Source organism: Triturus cristatus, chromosome 10 (assembly GCF_964204655.1).
Source record: "Triturus cristatus chromosome 10, aTriCri1.1, whole genome shotgun sequence".
Taxonomy (NCBI): Eukaryota; Metazoa; Chordata; class Amphibia; order Caudata; family Salamandridae; genus Triturus; species Triturus cristatus.
In genome coordinates, this window is record NC_140593.1 from 147,479,838 (window position 1) to 147,495,252 (window position 15,415).

The 15,415-nt window shown below is 52.2% G+C and overlaps 1 protein-coding gene across 5 annotated transcripts in view; it reads left to right on the forward strand.

Moving 5' to 3' along the window:
* The window catches only part of DNAJC13 (DnaJ heat shock protein family (Hsp40) member C13), a 1,667,846-nt gene that overhangs the window by 1,417,838 nt on the left and 234,593 nt on the right, over positions 1–15,415 (forward strand). For all 5 annotated transcript variants that reach the window (XR_014970022.1, XM_085630673.1, XM_085630671.1 and 2 more), the window contains one exon: positions 5,787–5,960. Coding sequence is in view for 4 of the 5 variants with exons in the window: in XM_085630673.1 (XP_085486799.1) it covers positions 5,787–5,960 (174 nt within the window). In the remaining variant the exon portion in view is untranslated. The remainder of the gene's footprint in view (positions 1–5,786; positions 5,961–15,415) is intronic.

Here is a 15,415-nt window from a genome sequence, read left to right on the forward strand (position 1 = left end):
GGATCGGGAATCCAAGAGGCTGGAACAGTTCAGAAAGAAGCTGTTCTCTTCCCTTAGTTTGGGACTGCGGTCCTTGAATACCGCTTGCCTCTTGGACCGTTACTCCCACTCTCTGTGGGATACGGTGGAGGACGTGCTGCCCCTGTGTCCGGAGGAGGCCCGGGCACGGCTCACCCAAGCTATTGCCGACGGGCGGGATGCAGCACGACATGCTATACGATGTGGACTAGACACTACGGAGGGTAGGGCGATGTCAACCACGGTGGCGCTCCGCCGGCACGCCTGGCTGCGGTCCACGTCTTTCTCGGGTGATGTCCAGAGTACCCTCATGGATATGCCCTTTGATGGCACTCGCCCTTTTGGCGAGAAGGCGAATAGTGCGCTGGCGCGCTTCAAGAACTCCCGGGCTACGGCCAAGTCCTTGGGTCTCTTGGCCCCGCGACCGCAAACTTCCGCCTTTCGTCCCTTTCGTGGCCAAGGAAGGGGTGCCCCCTCAAGTCCGCCTAGCCACCGGCCGCAGAACCAACCTGCACACGGACGTGGATTTCGCCGAGTCGGTACCGGGAGACAAAGTGCCGGTCAGTCCACATCCACCCCGGCAGCATCCGCCTCAAAGCCCTCCAAGTCCGTGCTTTCAGGCCCATTCCACGCCAGTGGGCGGCAGAGTTCGCCATCACCTGCTCCACTAGCGTTCCATCACGTCGAACAGGTGGGTGCTGCAAATCGTCCGAAGGGGCTACTCCCTCCCCTTTGAGACGACCCCTCCAGCCATGCCACCGCAGTACCACCGTATGTCGGGGGATCACTTGAATCTTCTGTGGGAGGAAGTTACAGCCCTCTTGGCCAAAAGGGCCGTTGAGCGCGTTCCTGGTCCAGAAGTAGGTCGTGGTTGCTATTCCCACTACTTTCTGGTTCCCAAGAAGGGCAAGGGGAACCTACGCCCTATCTTGGATCTCAGGAGCGTCAACGCCTTCCTCCGGAAGGAGAGGTTCAAGATGCTTACCCTAGCTCAGGTTCTGGCTGCTCTGGATCCAGGAGACTGGATGTGTTGCAGGGAATCTGCTTATGCACAGAACTATGCGCAGGAACCCAGGCCCTCAGGGAATTGTGGTGTACCAAAAACTCACCTCAGAACCCAGAACCCCTTATCCGACCAGCATCAGTGTTCCATTCGTTATCCGAGGTTTAGCTCGGCGGTCCCAATGTATAGGCAACCTAGAACAAGCGACTTAGTGTATATCTCAGGAATGGTGGGAATCAGAAATACCTGTTCGTAATTATTCTCATATCAGTCCACAACAGAATAAACAGAGACACGGTAAAGTTTAAAGAGTTTATTTTATAAACCTCGTGTCCTAAGATGTAGCAGTTTGGCTAACATAAGCAGACAAACGATTAAAATCAAAACCATCAGCATAGCTACAATACCATAGAAAATGAAAGGAGTAATCATACTAAAATGACAGTGGATCTAAGCCACCTTCCTTTCCCTAGCAAACTAATAGTATTATTATTAGACTAGTAAAAGGTCTCTAGGCTTGAATGGGGAACCCCATACCGTAAAGATCAACTCAGTGAGATCACATCACAGGATCAGCTAGACTCTGCTCCTGGGAAAGCTCTTCTTCCGAATGTAATGAAAACATGTAACACTGCAATATTAAAAGCACCCGACTTTCAGGTATTTGCAGCTGCGTGCGTGTTATGGCTAAATAGTGGGCCGATCAACCTGAACCCAACAACATGCACCGTCTAGCGACCCAGACTGTTTCTTTACACTGTGTACAGACCAAGGTCGCTGCTCACTGTTTGGGAACAACAGACAGTTCTCATGTGAAGCAAAGTCGAGTAAGCATTTCTCAATTTAATAACATGTGACTACAGTGTCGTGTGCAAAAGCAGCAAAAGCGGCAAGATGGCTTTCCAACATCTAACGCGGTTGTGCTAACTTAGCATTGTACATATATAGATAACGATCTTCACTACAGATGGTAGCGTTGGACTTGCAGGATGCTTATTTTCACATCCCCGTCCTGCCGGCCCACCGGCGTTGCCTGCGGTTCACGGTGGGTCAGGAGCATTTTCAATTTACTGTGCTCCCCTTCGGCCTCACCAGTGCCCCTCGGGTGTTCACGAAAGTGATGGCGGTGGTCGCAGCTCATCTGCGCAGATCAGGGGTTCCAGTCTTCCCCTATCTCGACGACTGGCTGTTGAAGGCGGGCTCGCCCCAGCAAGTCGTCTCCCACCTCCAGACTACGGCCGACCTCCTGCATTTGCTGGGGTTCTCCATCAATGTGCCGAAGTCGCATCTGAGTTCCTTCCTGAAGCTCCTCTTCATCGGAGCGGTTCTGGACTCGGCGCATTTCCGGGCCTGGCGCAGTTCCGGGCCTATCCTCCGGAACAGCGGGTCCGGGATATTCAGGCTCTGATTCCCATCTTTCAACCTCTATTCCGGGTTTCGGTCAGGTTGGTGCTGCGGCTTCTGAGTCTAATGGCCTCCTGCATCCTGTTAGTGCATTACGCCAGGTGGCGAATGCGGGCTCTGCAGTGGGACCTGAAGTTTCAGTGGGCCCAGCATCGGGGCAACCTTTCCGACCATGTCTTGATCTCGGCACTGCGAAGCAGTTGCAGTGGTGGCTCGCGAACCGCGATTGGGTCAGCAGCAGATCCCTCTCCCTACCCCAACCGGCGCACGTAGTAGTGACGGATGCGTCCCTCCTGGGATGGGGGGGCCACATGGGGGAGGCGGATATCAGAGGACTCTGGTCTCCGGCGGAGTCTCCGCTCCATATCAACCTTTTGAAGCTGAGAGCGATCTGGCTTGCACTGAAGGCATTCCTTCCCTCTGTTCGGGGAAGTGTAGTGCAGGTGTTCACGGACAACACCACCGCCATGTGGTATTGCAACAAACAGGGCGGGGTGGGGTCGTGGACCCTTTGTCAGGAGGCTCTGCGCCTCTGGACATGGCTGGAACATCAGGGCATCACCCTGGTGGTTCAACATCTGACGGGCTCTCTGAACACCAGAGCAGACGAACTCAGCCTCCGGTGCATGATGGATCACAAATGGCGTCTAAACTCGGACGTGGCGCAAGGCTTCTTTCTGCAGCGGGGAGAGCCTTGGTTAGATCTATTCGCCACTGAAGAGAACGCGCAATGTCAGCAGTTTTGCGCGTTGGAGTTTCCAAGGTGGCACTCGCTCGGGACGCGTTTCTTCGCGAGTGGAGTTGCGGTCTATTGTACGCCTTTCCGCCTATACCACTTCTGCCCAGAGTGCTGAAGAAGATCAAGCGCAACCGGGCCCAAGTCATCCTGGTGGCTCCGGATTGGGCACGAAGGTACTGGTATCCCGAGCTACTCAGTCTGTCAATCGATCCCCCGATACGACTGCTTTTTCAGGAGGACCTTCTGTCGCAGCAGCAGGGGACGGTCCTCCACCTGAACCTGTCCAGTCTCCACCTCCATGCGTGGAGATTGAGCGGCGACAGTTGATGCCATTTGACTTGCCTCCAGAAGACTGCGATGTGATTCTGGCAGCCATGCGTCCCTCCACAAAAATGGTATACGCCTTCAGGTAGAACAAATTTGTGGCATGGTGCACAGCAAAGGCTGTGGATCCCCTTTCCGCCCCTCTTTCTGAGGTTCTTCTCTTCCTTCTTTCCATGGCCCAGCAGGGCTCTGCTCTGGGCACCCTCAAAGGTTATCTTTCTGCTATTTCTGCTTTCTTACGGCTTCCTGATCAGCCTTCTCTTTTCAAATCCCCTGTTGTCTCTCGTTTCTTCAAGGGCATTACTCACATGTTTCATCTTGTCCCCTTCATAATGCCTCAGTGGGATTTGAATCTGGTCTTGACTTTTCTGATGTGCGCTCCTTTTGAGCCTCTTCACAATTGTTCCATTCGTCTTCTGAGTCTTAAGACTGCCTTCCTGGTAGCCTTCACCTCGGCTAGACGGGTGAGTGAGCTCCAGCTCTATCGTCTAAGCCCCCTATTCTTTCTGTTCATCCGGACATGGTTTTCTTCCTTTCTTCCGAAAGTGGTGACTCCTTTTCACATCGGGCAAACTGTCACGTTGCCCACCTTCTTTCCGCCGCCGCATCCTTTCAAAGAGGAAGAGAGGCTCCACCGTCTGGACCCAAAACAGGCGCTGTCCTTTTACCTGGACCGCACAAAACCGTTCCGGGTGGATGATCAACTTTTTGTTGGATACGTGGGTGCTAAGAAGGGGAGGGCTGTGCACAAGCGGACCATCTCAAGGTGGGTCGTATTGTGTATAAAAGCTTGTTACTCCTTGGCGAAGAAGGATCCTCCTGTAGGGCTAAGGGCCCATTCCACTCGGGCAACAGCGGCAACTACTGCCCTGGGACGGGGAGTCCCCTTGCAGGACATCTGTCAGGCAGCAACGTGGGCCTCGCTGCACACGTTTGCCAAACATTATTGCCTGGACAGTCAAGTCCGGAGAGATGGCTTCTTTGGCCGTTCTGTTCTCCAGGACTTTCTGGTGTGATCTTGGTTCGCAGACCCACCACCGGGGTTGGTATTGCTGGGGTATCTATTCTGAGGTGAGGAATCTAACTAACGTGTTGCTTTCAGATGAACAAGTTACTTACCTTCGGTAACGATGTATCTGTAAGAAACATTAGTTAGTTCGATTCCTCACCGACCCACCCATCCTCCCCGCTCTGAGAACCGACATCTAGGGTTAAGGTTATTCTTTTCAGGGCCCTAGACTTTTTGGCACCAGTGTCGGTCCCTTGCATGGCTCTGCGTTCCTGGCGCGGAAAGCTATGTACAAGAACTGACGTCAGCGCGCGAGGGCGGCGTCTAAGTACTCCGTCATCATCCCGGCGCACGACGCCGACGACGGACGCGGAGCCGTGGACGACGCCTAGCGACGCGCAAGGGGTATTGCTGACGAAAAATCTTTCTGGATCCAGCCTGACACCGGGGGATATTCTAAGGTGAGGAATCTAACTAACTAATGGTTCTTACAGATACATCGTTACCGAAGGTAAGTAACTTGTTCGTCCAGTATAATTAGAATGCTTGCAAGTGGAATCTCACTAACTTCTATGAATTCAGTTTACAAGGCTTCCAAAAAATGTAGCTAGATTGTCATGTAGTGCTTCTGATTCACTTTGGAGATCTTTGAAATATATACTACAGTATCTTTCGGAATCCGTGGAGACCTGGTTGTGAATGTATTTCTTTAATGTACTACATCTCTAGCTCTGTGACCAGGAAGGTGTCCTTCAGTTAGGCATAGCAGATAACTACATACTAAATATTCCTTTACCTGGGGAATGACACCCTAATTTATATACTTAAAAGTGTAAAAACGTTCGGGTAATATGATGCATTATTGGCTCTTTTTAAACGATCTGAAGGTGAAGAATGGACTCCACAGTTAATTAACTATATATTCTTTGTACTAGTGTTTTTGGTCAAATAAGTCATCATTATTTATACAATGTAGAGTTCCTTTTTGAACAGAGAGTGACAAACATGCCACTCACATAACGTTAGTTCTACAAACAGTCTGAATACAACATCTTAGCTATAGCTCTGTAAGAAATGCACTGAATTGCCTGGTCAGCTTTCTCCTCAGTTCTCAAGTTATGATAAGTGTTTTTTGTGCTTTAAAAGTGAACACCCACTCCTCATGCAAAGACATCGCTGTAACAGAAAAAATAATTGTGTGTATAGAGATGTGCAGCTGCCCATTATGATGCTAGGAAGCTGTGTTTTAAAGATGAATAAACAATGGGTTTTCATTTATTTCCATTCAGTTGAATGAAGATTTCAACATCGCATACAGTGAAGGACAAAGCGAGCTCTCCGTGGGTGGAGTCTTCCTGAGGATCTTCATTTCCCAACCAGCATGGGTTTTAAGGAAACCCCGAGAATTTCTCATTGCGCTATTAGAAAAATTCACAGAACTGCTGGAAAAGAACAATCCTCATGTAAGATGTTCAGCTATTTAAATTTTTCCTCCCACTATTTCTTATACATGGTTGTTTATTAAGTCTGTTTTAAATGTAGCGCAGATCGTTTCAACCACTGCATACCACACGGCTCCAACCAGGAATCCCACAGTGTTATACATGCTTTAATTGGGTACTGCAATACATAGATAGGGCTCAAATCCCAGACACTCCAGTAACCCCAAGCACCATTTTCACTTTGAAGCATCCCATGCTACAGTAGGGCTCAAAAAATATCTCTACATTGAATAAATGAATGAATGAATTGGAATTTGTAGAGTGCATGGCTACCCGAAGGCATCCCAGCGCTTAGGAACAGAACCTACACAAATGACAAGCATTAAGCGGCAGGGAACAGGAACGTTTTAAGCTGTCTACGGAAGGACATATAGTCGTCTTCAAGACGAATGTAGTTTGGAACGGAGTTCCAGCTCTTCGAGGCGATGTAGGAGAAGCGCCTTCCCCCACTCCTAGACCTATATAATCTGAAAGAGACACGTTAGTGATAGATACCTTACCTTAGAATATTCCCCAGGCGTCTTTCTGGATCCAGAAAGTTTTCTACTTAGCAGTACCCCTGCGCGCCAGCAGGCGGTGCCGTGTGGCTTCACGCCAGTCACTGGTGTCGTGCACGTCGGTACGACGTCACAGAGACTACTTTGGCGCCACCCATGCACGCTGACATCAGTTCTTTCTTTTTCCGCGCCAAAAGTGCAGATCCGGATTGAGCACGTACCTCGGTCAATTTTTGACCACTTTTTTAAACTTTTTGTCTTCTACTCTTGTCTCCTGGTGCACGTAGGGATGCCCGGCTTTATGTCTTGAAGGTCGTGCCACCGTAATATGTCAGTGGCGGACCCCCATGATGTCTGCCACTACTACCTGGAGACCGACCACGACTCCCGGGACTGCCGTGCCATGGGCCCGGAGGCATTGCGGGAGCGGCGCCGGAATGTGCTGGAGGTCTGGCACTCCTCTCGCCACCGCTCCGGGTCTAGGGGCCGTTCGCGGGACCGCAGCCGTCGTTCCTCGGGCTCTAAGTCTTCACCTTCCGATTCCGGTAAGCGATGCCATAAGAAGAAGTCGAAGAAGCGTGTTCGCTCTCCCGACGTCCCTCCGTCGCTCCCCGGGGGCGGACGTGGCTCCTCTGGAGCCTGGGAGTCCCGCGGCCTACCAGCTCTACACGGGTCTGTCGGCGACTCCTGATCAGCGGCAAGTGTTTCTTTCTGCCTTGGACCGCCTGTTTAGGCCTCGGGCTCCCGCTGGTGTGCCTGCGGGCCCCGTGGCCCCATGTCCAGATCCTGTTGACCCGGCGGCACCGCCTCCGGTGCCAGCCCCGGAGCCACTGCTTCCAGCGCCCGCGGCGCCACAAGGTGCAACGCCGCTGGCTCCGGTGCTGCCCTTGGCTCCGGCCCCAGCTCCGCCACAGGCGCAGCACTGGCTGCCATTTATCCCGCCCCTGCCTCTGTTCTCAGACCATTTTGTTCCGACTTGGGATCCTCATTGGGATGGGTCTCCGGTTCGGCCCCAGCCGGCGCCGCTCCTGGCGCCGCTGGCCCCCCTCTCCGGCCCTGTCGCCGCGAGTGGCTCCTTCTACCCCGGAGCCGGATGAGGACTGGGACGGCTCCGAGGACCCCCTTGCGCAGCAGTGTGACTCCAAGCAGGATTGGGTGGATGACATTCAAGACGCGGGTGAACTTGATGTGTCTTCTGACCCTGGGTTTGCCTCGCCTCCGCCTACTATGGAGGAGGACGCTTCCTACACTATGGTGCAGCGTCGAGCTATGGAGACACTCCACCTCGACCTCCCTACGGTGGCCCTTAAGACCAACCTCCTTGCGGAGGTGCTCCAGATGGCGTCTGCGGAGCCACTGCTCCCTTTCAATGAGGCCCTTACCGAAGTCCTCTTGGGTACTTGGTTGCGGCCGGCCTCAGGGGCTCCGGTGGATAAGCACGTCGCTAGATGTCATCACCCGGCGCCTGGTGATCCCGCCTTCTTGACCACTCACCCCATGCCTGAGAGCCTGGTCATTCAGGCCTCGACATCCCAGAGTGCCTTTCCCTCGGCTCCGCCGGATAAGAGGCTGGACCAATATGGTAAGAGGTTGTTCTCCTCAGCCAGTTTGGGGTTGGGGTTGAGGTCGGTTAATACCGCCTGCTTATTGGGCCGTTACTCCCACGCAGTGTGGGATTTGGTGGAGGAGGTTCTGCCTCAGTGCTCTGAGGAGGTCCAGGCTGTCCTTTCCCAAGCAATTGCGGAGGGCAAGGATGCGGCGAAATTTGCCATCAGGTGTGGTTTGGACACTGCTGATTCGTTGGGCAGGGCGATTTCCATGATGGTGGCGTTGCGGCGCCATGCCTGGTTGCGTTCCACTGGCCTCTCACCCAGAGCTCGCTCATGGACATGCCCTTCGATGGCTCCCGCCTCTTTGGTGATAAGGCTGACAATGCCCTGGAGCGCTTTAAAGACTCTCATGCCACAGCCAAGTCTTTGGGTCTTTCCTTGAAAACTCCTGCCACGATGGGGTTTCGTTCCTTTTGTGGCCAGGGCCGGGGTACCCAGGCGCGCTCTTCCAGCAAGCCTGTGCAGAACTAGCCTCAGCTACGTGGGTTCCGCAGGGGCGGGTCTGGTAACCAGCGCGCGGGGCAGTCCACTTCCACCCCCACCGCTTCTGCTTCGAAACCTTCCTAATCAGAGCTTCAGGGGCACCCCACGCCAGAGGGTGGCAGGGTTCACCTCCACGACTGGCACGAGATTACGTCGGACAAGTGGGTGCTGCAGATAATCTGCCAAGGTTACTCACTCCCCTTTCTGTCCCCCCCCCCTCCAGCCATGCCACCTCGGTACCACCGCATGTCGGGGGATCATTTGGCTCTTCTCCGTCAGGAAGTCACGGCCCTCCTGGCCAAGGGGGCCATCGAGTACGTTCCCGATCAGGAAGTAGGGAGTGGTTGCAATTCCCACTACTTCCTGGTCCCCAAGAAAGACAAGGGGTGCCTGCGCCCCATCTTGGACCTCCAGGACGTCAATCGCTTCCTCCGGAAGGAGAAGTTCAAGATGCTGTCTCTGGCTCAGGTCCTGTATGCCCTGGACCCTGGAGTCTGGATGGTAGCGTTGGACTTGCAGGACGCTTATTTGCACATTCCCGTCCTGCCGGCCCACCGGCGTTACCTGCGGTTCACGATAGGCCAGGAGCATTTTCCGTTTGCCGTGCTCCCCTTCGCCCTTACCAGCGCCCCTCAGGTGTTCACGAAGGTGGTTGCGGCTCATCTGCGCAGGTCAGGGGTGTCAGTCTTCCCCTACCTCGACGACTGGCTGTTGAAGGCGGGTTCGCCCCAGGCAGTTGTCTCCCACCTCCAGACTACGGCCGACCTCCTGCATCTGCTGGGGTTCTCCATCAGTGTGCCGAAGTCGCACCTGAGTCCCTCACAGAAGCTCCCTTTCATTGGAGCGGTTCTGGATTCAACACTATTTCGGGTTTATCCTCCTGAACAGCGAGTCCGGGATATTCAGGCTATGGGTCTGCTCTTTCAGCCTCTATCCCGGTTTTCAGTCAGGATGTCCCTCCGGCTTCAGGGCCTGATGGCCTTCTGCATCCTGCTGGTGCCGCATGCAAGATGGCATATGTGGGCTCTGCAGTGGAACCTGAAATTCCAGTGGGCGCAGCATCAGGGCAATCTGTCCGATCATGTCCAGATCCCAGAGGGCACTGCACGGCAATTGCAGTGGTGGCTCACGAATCGCGATTGGGTCAATGGCAGATCCCTCTCCCTTCCCCAACCGGAGCACACGGTAGTGACGGATGTGTCCCTCCTGGGCAGGCCACATGGGAGAGGCGGAGATCAGAGGCCTCTGGTCTCCGGCGGAGTACCTGCTCCATATCAACCTTCTGGAGCTGCGGGCGATCCGACTTGCACTGAAGGCATTCCTTCCCTCTGTCCGGGGAAGTGTGGTGCAGGTGTTCACGGACAACACCACTGCCATGTGGTATTGCAACAAACAGGGTGGGGTGGGGTCGTGGACCCTTTATCAGGGCCTCTGGACGTGGCTGGAACAACAAGACATTACCTTGGTGGTTCCACACCTGGCAGGTTCTCTGAACGCCAGGGCAGACAATCTCAGCCGCCGGTGCATGGTGGATCACTAGTGGCATCTGAACTTGGGCGAGGCGCAAGGTCTCTTTCTGCGATGGGGAGAGCCTTAGTTAGATCTATTCGCCACCGAAGAGAACGCACAATGTCATCAGTTTTGCGCGTTGGAATTTCCAAGGCGGCACTCGCTCGGAGACGCTTTTCGTCTCGAGTGGAGCTGCGGTCTGTGTGAGAAGTTGGCCTTATATATGATGTCACTAGTTCTAGTGTACACCTTGTATCAGTCCAAACAACCCTTATGGTGATTGGTTGTAAAGTCAACCTTATAGACCAGCTATCCTAGTGGTAGCATGGACAAGAGCAGTCTTAGGCTAAACTCTGTATGGCATGTGAAGCCAGCTGTTATACCATTTGCAATCCCTTGAATACCAAATGAAAGGACACCACAACAGATATATGTGAGAAGTTGGCCTGATATATGATGTCACTAATTCTAGTGTACACCTTGTATCAGTCCAAACAACCCTTATGGTGACTGGTTGTAAAGTCAACCTTATAGACCAGCTATCCTAGTGGTAGCATGGACAAGAGCAGTCTTAGGCTAAACTCTGAATGCCATGTGAAGCCAGCTGTTATACCATTTGTAATCCCTTGAATACCAAATGAAAGGACACCACAACAGATATATATAAAAATAGAATGTATTTATTCTAGTCAAACCCTCAGCACTCTTTATGATATTCTAGGTAACTACAACACAGTCTTATTTAAGCATACATTAAGTCACACAGGTAAGTAATACAGTTAGGCCCTAGGGGCCACACAAACCATATACTAAGTAAGTGGTATAAGAACCACTGTCACGAACACAGGATAGGCCTAGGGAATCGCTGGGGCCACACTATACTACCAAAGGTTAGGAAGTGGGAGGCCCACGGGATTCAGGTGCAGAGTGGAAACACTCACGCGTAATGCGTAAAAGTCGATAGAAATAGTAAGTATTAGAATTTAACAGTTTTAGGACACTTCTGGAATAGCTAGAACGTCGAGACTCGGAAACTAGACCCTAGGATGGTCAATACCCTTGTGAGCACCGGAGTACTCAAGTTACCTAGCCCACGGGCTGCGGGTGCATAGGTGTGAACTTGCGTCGGGTTTCGTCGTTGACTTCTATGGATGACTGAAGGAAAGTTGCTGACAGGCAGTCAGTGAAGTGTGTCCGGTGGATCCCAAGGATGGAATCAAGAAGGAAGGATACCTGCAAGCAGAAGGGACAGAGTCTAGGACACCAGCCAGGAGCCGGGAAGGAACCAGGCGATGTCGTGTAGATGCAGGTGAAGAGGTGAAGCTTGTCGCAGCAGCCACGGGTACCAGGAGACGTCGAGGATGACCAGGACCAGGAGGTGAGCTGTCCCAAGAAGGCTCTTGCGGTCGGCGGCGGCGATGTCGAGTCAGGACCCAACAAGCCTTGGCAAGCGGAACCTACGCAGGATGGAGGACTTGCTTCTGGGGCAGACCAGGAAGGTCTGGGGTGCTTCTCTTTCACAGAGGAGCGGGTGCCAGTCTGGATGAGCCGGACCAGCAAGATGAAACAAAAGGTTCGTCGTCGCAGAGGCTACTAGCCAACGGGCCAGCAACCGGACAACACGTCGAGCAACTCAGGTGCAGAAGGGCCCCACGCAGAACACGTGAAGTGTGGGGAGCTGATCTTCTTTGCAGATGGTGCTCGGGATTGGGGCGTCTCAATTCCCCAAGCACAGCCTCGAGGAAGCCTCAGAAGTCGCGCTAGTCAGTTACTAGCCACTTTTCCCAAGTCGCCGGTCCCACGTCCCACGTCCCTCGTCGCCTCCACGGGTCTCAGCTTCGCTGCAGATGTGGATCTGGGTCAGAGGTGTCTGGAAGTCTCGGTGCTGGTCAGTTTCTGCAGTCGTCCCTCGTAGGATTCAGTCGCAAAGCAAGCAGCGGTCGCTGGATGGTGCCTGGTTGCCCAGGGTGGTCACTCCTTGGCCACAAGGGAGATTTCTTCAGTCTTCTTCCTGAGGTCGAATGTCGAAGGTCCAGAGTTTCTGTTCAAGTTGAAGATTCAGGTTAATCTAATTTAGCAGGGCTCAGCTACCTACTGATATACTGGGCTAGTGGGCTGGGCTACCTGCAAGGTCCCTCCTATGGGTGGAACTAGGAAGGGGAGTGGTAACACCCCCTTTCCTTTGTCCAGTTTCGCGCCAGAGCTGGGGCTGGAGTGCCCCAGCGCCGGTTTGAACTGGACTATGCATGGGACACCTTGTGTGCCCCAGGCAGTGTCTAGTTTCTTTGATCCCTCCCTGCCCCAATACACTAACTCCTGTCTGGGGAGGTGATCGCACCTCCCAAGGCAGGAAACCTATTGTCCATGCCTCCCTCGCTGGAAGGACTCCCAGCAGCAGGAGGTCAGACTTGTGTCTGTGGCAGCAGCATCCATTTTGTGATGCTGGGGCTCTGATTAACTTTAACCGGGTGAGTAGGTTTCAACATGTCTTCTCCCTCTAGAAGGGAGGAATAATATCCTCATTGCCAGAAATGGTATGGGGGTATTATTCCAAAGTGTTAGACACCTTACACGACATGTTTCGATAAAGCCAAACCATAGTTACCATAACCGTTTAAGATTATAAGGTACTTTAAGAGTATATGGTAGGCTATATCATAGAACAGCTATAAGGACATGGTTCCGAAAGCTGCAGACAGGCTCAGCTCATGCTAGAGCACCATCTCACATGTTACCAAGCACTCTGCCTTCAGGATTGTTAAGGCCTGCCATAGGAGTGACTGAAAGGTTACCCATGTGTCTATATATAAGGTAGGTATAGGAATACTATACCTAAGCAAGGGGTGATTACACGACCTTGCCCCAGCTGAGTGATCAGCCAGTTATGTCATGATGCAAGGTCAGCCAGGGGTGGCATAATACATGCTGCAGCCCCTGGTAGGCCTAGGGTACACCCATGCCCTGGGTACCTAAGGGACACTGTACAGGGTCCTAGAGGGTGATCCTTACCAATTGGGTTATGTACCTATAGTATGAATTTAGAGAGAGAACAGCTGGGCTGTGGGTCTGATTAGCAGGCCCACAGCCACATCTAAGTCGAAAACCAGTGAAGCAAAAGCAAAAAGTGGGGGTGAACATAGAAAGCAGACCCTACTCTCCTACAGTCTGTTGTACGCCTTTCTGCCTATACCACTTCTGCCCAGAGTGCTGAAGAAGATCAGGCGCGACCGGGCCCAAGTCATTCTTGTGGTTCCAGACTGGGCTCGAAGAGTATGGTATCCCGAGCTGCTCAATATGAGCATCGATCCCCCGCTCCGTCTGCCTCTTCGGGAGGATCTTCTGTCACAGCAGCAGGGGACGGTCCTCCACCCGAACCTGTCCAGTCTCCACCTCCATGCTTGTAGATTGAGCGGTGACAGTTGACACCTTTCGATCTTCCTCCCAAAGTCTGTGATGTTATCTTGGCAGCCAGGCGTCCCTCCACTAAAACGGTGTACGCCTGTCAGTGGAACAGATTTGTGGCATGGTGCACAGCTAAGACTGTGGATCCCCTTTCTACCCCTCTTTCTGAGGTTCTCCTGTTCCTTCTTTCTTTGGCCCAGAAGGGCTCTGGGCACGCTTTAAGGTTATCTTTCGGCTATCTCTGCCTTCCTCTGGCTTCCTGATCAGCCTTCTCTTTTTAAGTCCTCGGTTGTTAACCGTTTTCTTAAGGGCATTACGCGTACGTTCCCACCTGTGCCCTTCATAATGCCTCAGTGGGACTTGAATCTTGTCTTGACTTTTCTGATGTGCGCTCCCTTTGAGCCCCTTCATAACTGTTCCTTACGTCTTCTTACTCTCAAGACGGCGTTCCTGGTAGCTATCACCTCTGCTAGGAGAGTGAGTGAGCTCCAGGCTCTTTCTTCCAAACCTCCGTTCCTTTCTGTTCATCCGTACAAGATGGTTCTGAGGACACGTCCTTATTTCCTGCCAAAGGTTGTCACGCCCTTCCACATCTGTCAGACCATCGCTTTGCCTACCTTGTTTCCCCCTCTGCATCCTTCACGGGAAGAGGAGCAGCTCCCCCTTCTGGACCCTAAACGTGCGCTTGCATTCTATCTGCAGCGTACACAGCAGTTCCGAGTGGATGATCAGGTCTTTGTTGGCTATGTGGGCGCCAAAAGAGGTTGGGCGGTGCACAAACGGACCATCTCCAGACGGTGCTGCCTGCTGGCGCGCAGGGGTACTGATAAGCAGAAAACTTTCCGGATCCAGACTGACGCCTGGGGAATATTCGAAGGTAAGGAATCTATCACTAACTAATGTCTTTTATAGATATATTGGTACACAAGTAGTAACTTGTGCTTCTGGGGACCACTGCCATGTGCTTATTTCCCGAGCGCAGGGCTCTACTGGGACAATAAGGAGAAATGATGGAGTGTAAAATAAGTGGGTCCTTGGAAGAAAGAATCTTGTGGACAATACATAGGGACTTGAACTGAATCCTTTCAGCGACTGGGAGCCAATGGAGGGAGGCAATTGATGATCGCACAGATTCCCTATGGGGGGGGGTCAGTAAAAGGAGACGAGCTGCACAATTTTGCACAGTTTGTAGCTTCTTTATCGTTAATCGCGGGGAGCCCAGATATAAGGCATTTGCATAATCTAGCCATGAGAGAATTAAGGCTTGAACTAGCAGTTTCCTGGCATTGAAAGGCAGCATTAATCTTATACATTGGGCAGATATTTCCCAAACCTATGTCCTGATGATGACCCTGTCTAAATTGTATGCTTAGGGTCTAAACGTTGACTTGACACAATAATAGTGTGCTGTTTTTATGTGGATTCTGGAGCATTTCACTCTGTTAGAGTGTGTACCTACCACTTATGCATCCTGGATCTGTCATTATTTTATGCTCATAAATAGTCTAGCACCAACGCACTTTACATTCACTTATTTTCACTTGCATTGTGTCATTGCGCCATTTGGGATCGCCTTGTTTCTATTTGTTAAAATTTTAAATAAAATGTCCAACTGTGAAATGGAACCAATCTCTTGATGGTCAAATTACTCTCTCAGAGGAAGTTGAGGTTCATCCCTGAGAGACCACTGTTTTGCTTTATTACTAGATTACAGAGGCCTCAGGGTTACTGGGTTGCCCCTTTTCTTACACATACATAGGTTCAAAATATTGCCTTTGGTCCTGGTTTCTGCATCCCTGTATCCAGGTGGGCTGGATGGTGTCTTTGGACTTGAGGATACCTACTTTCATGTTCGAATCCTGCAGTCCCACAGACTCCTTGCTTCAGTTCGTAGTGGGGTAATAACACTTTCAAT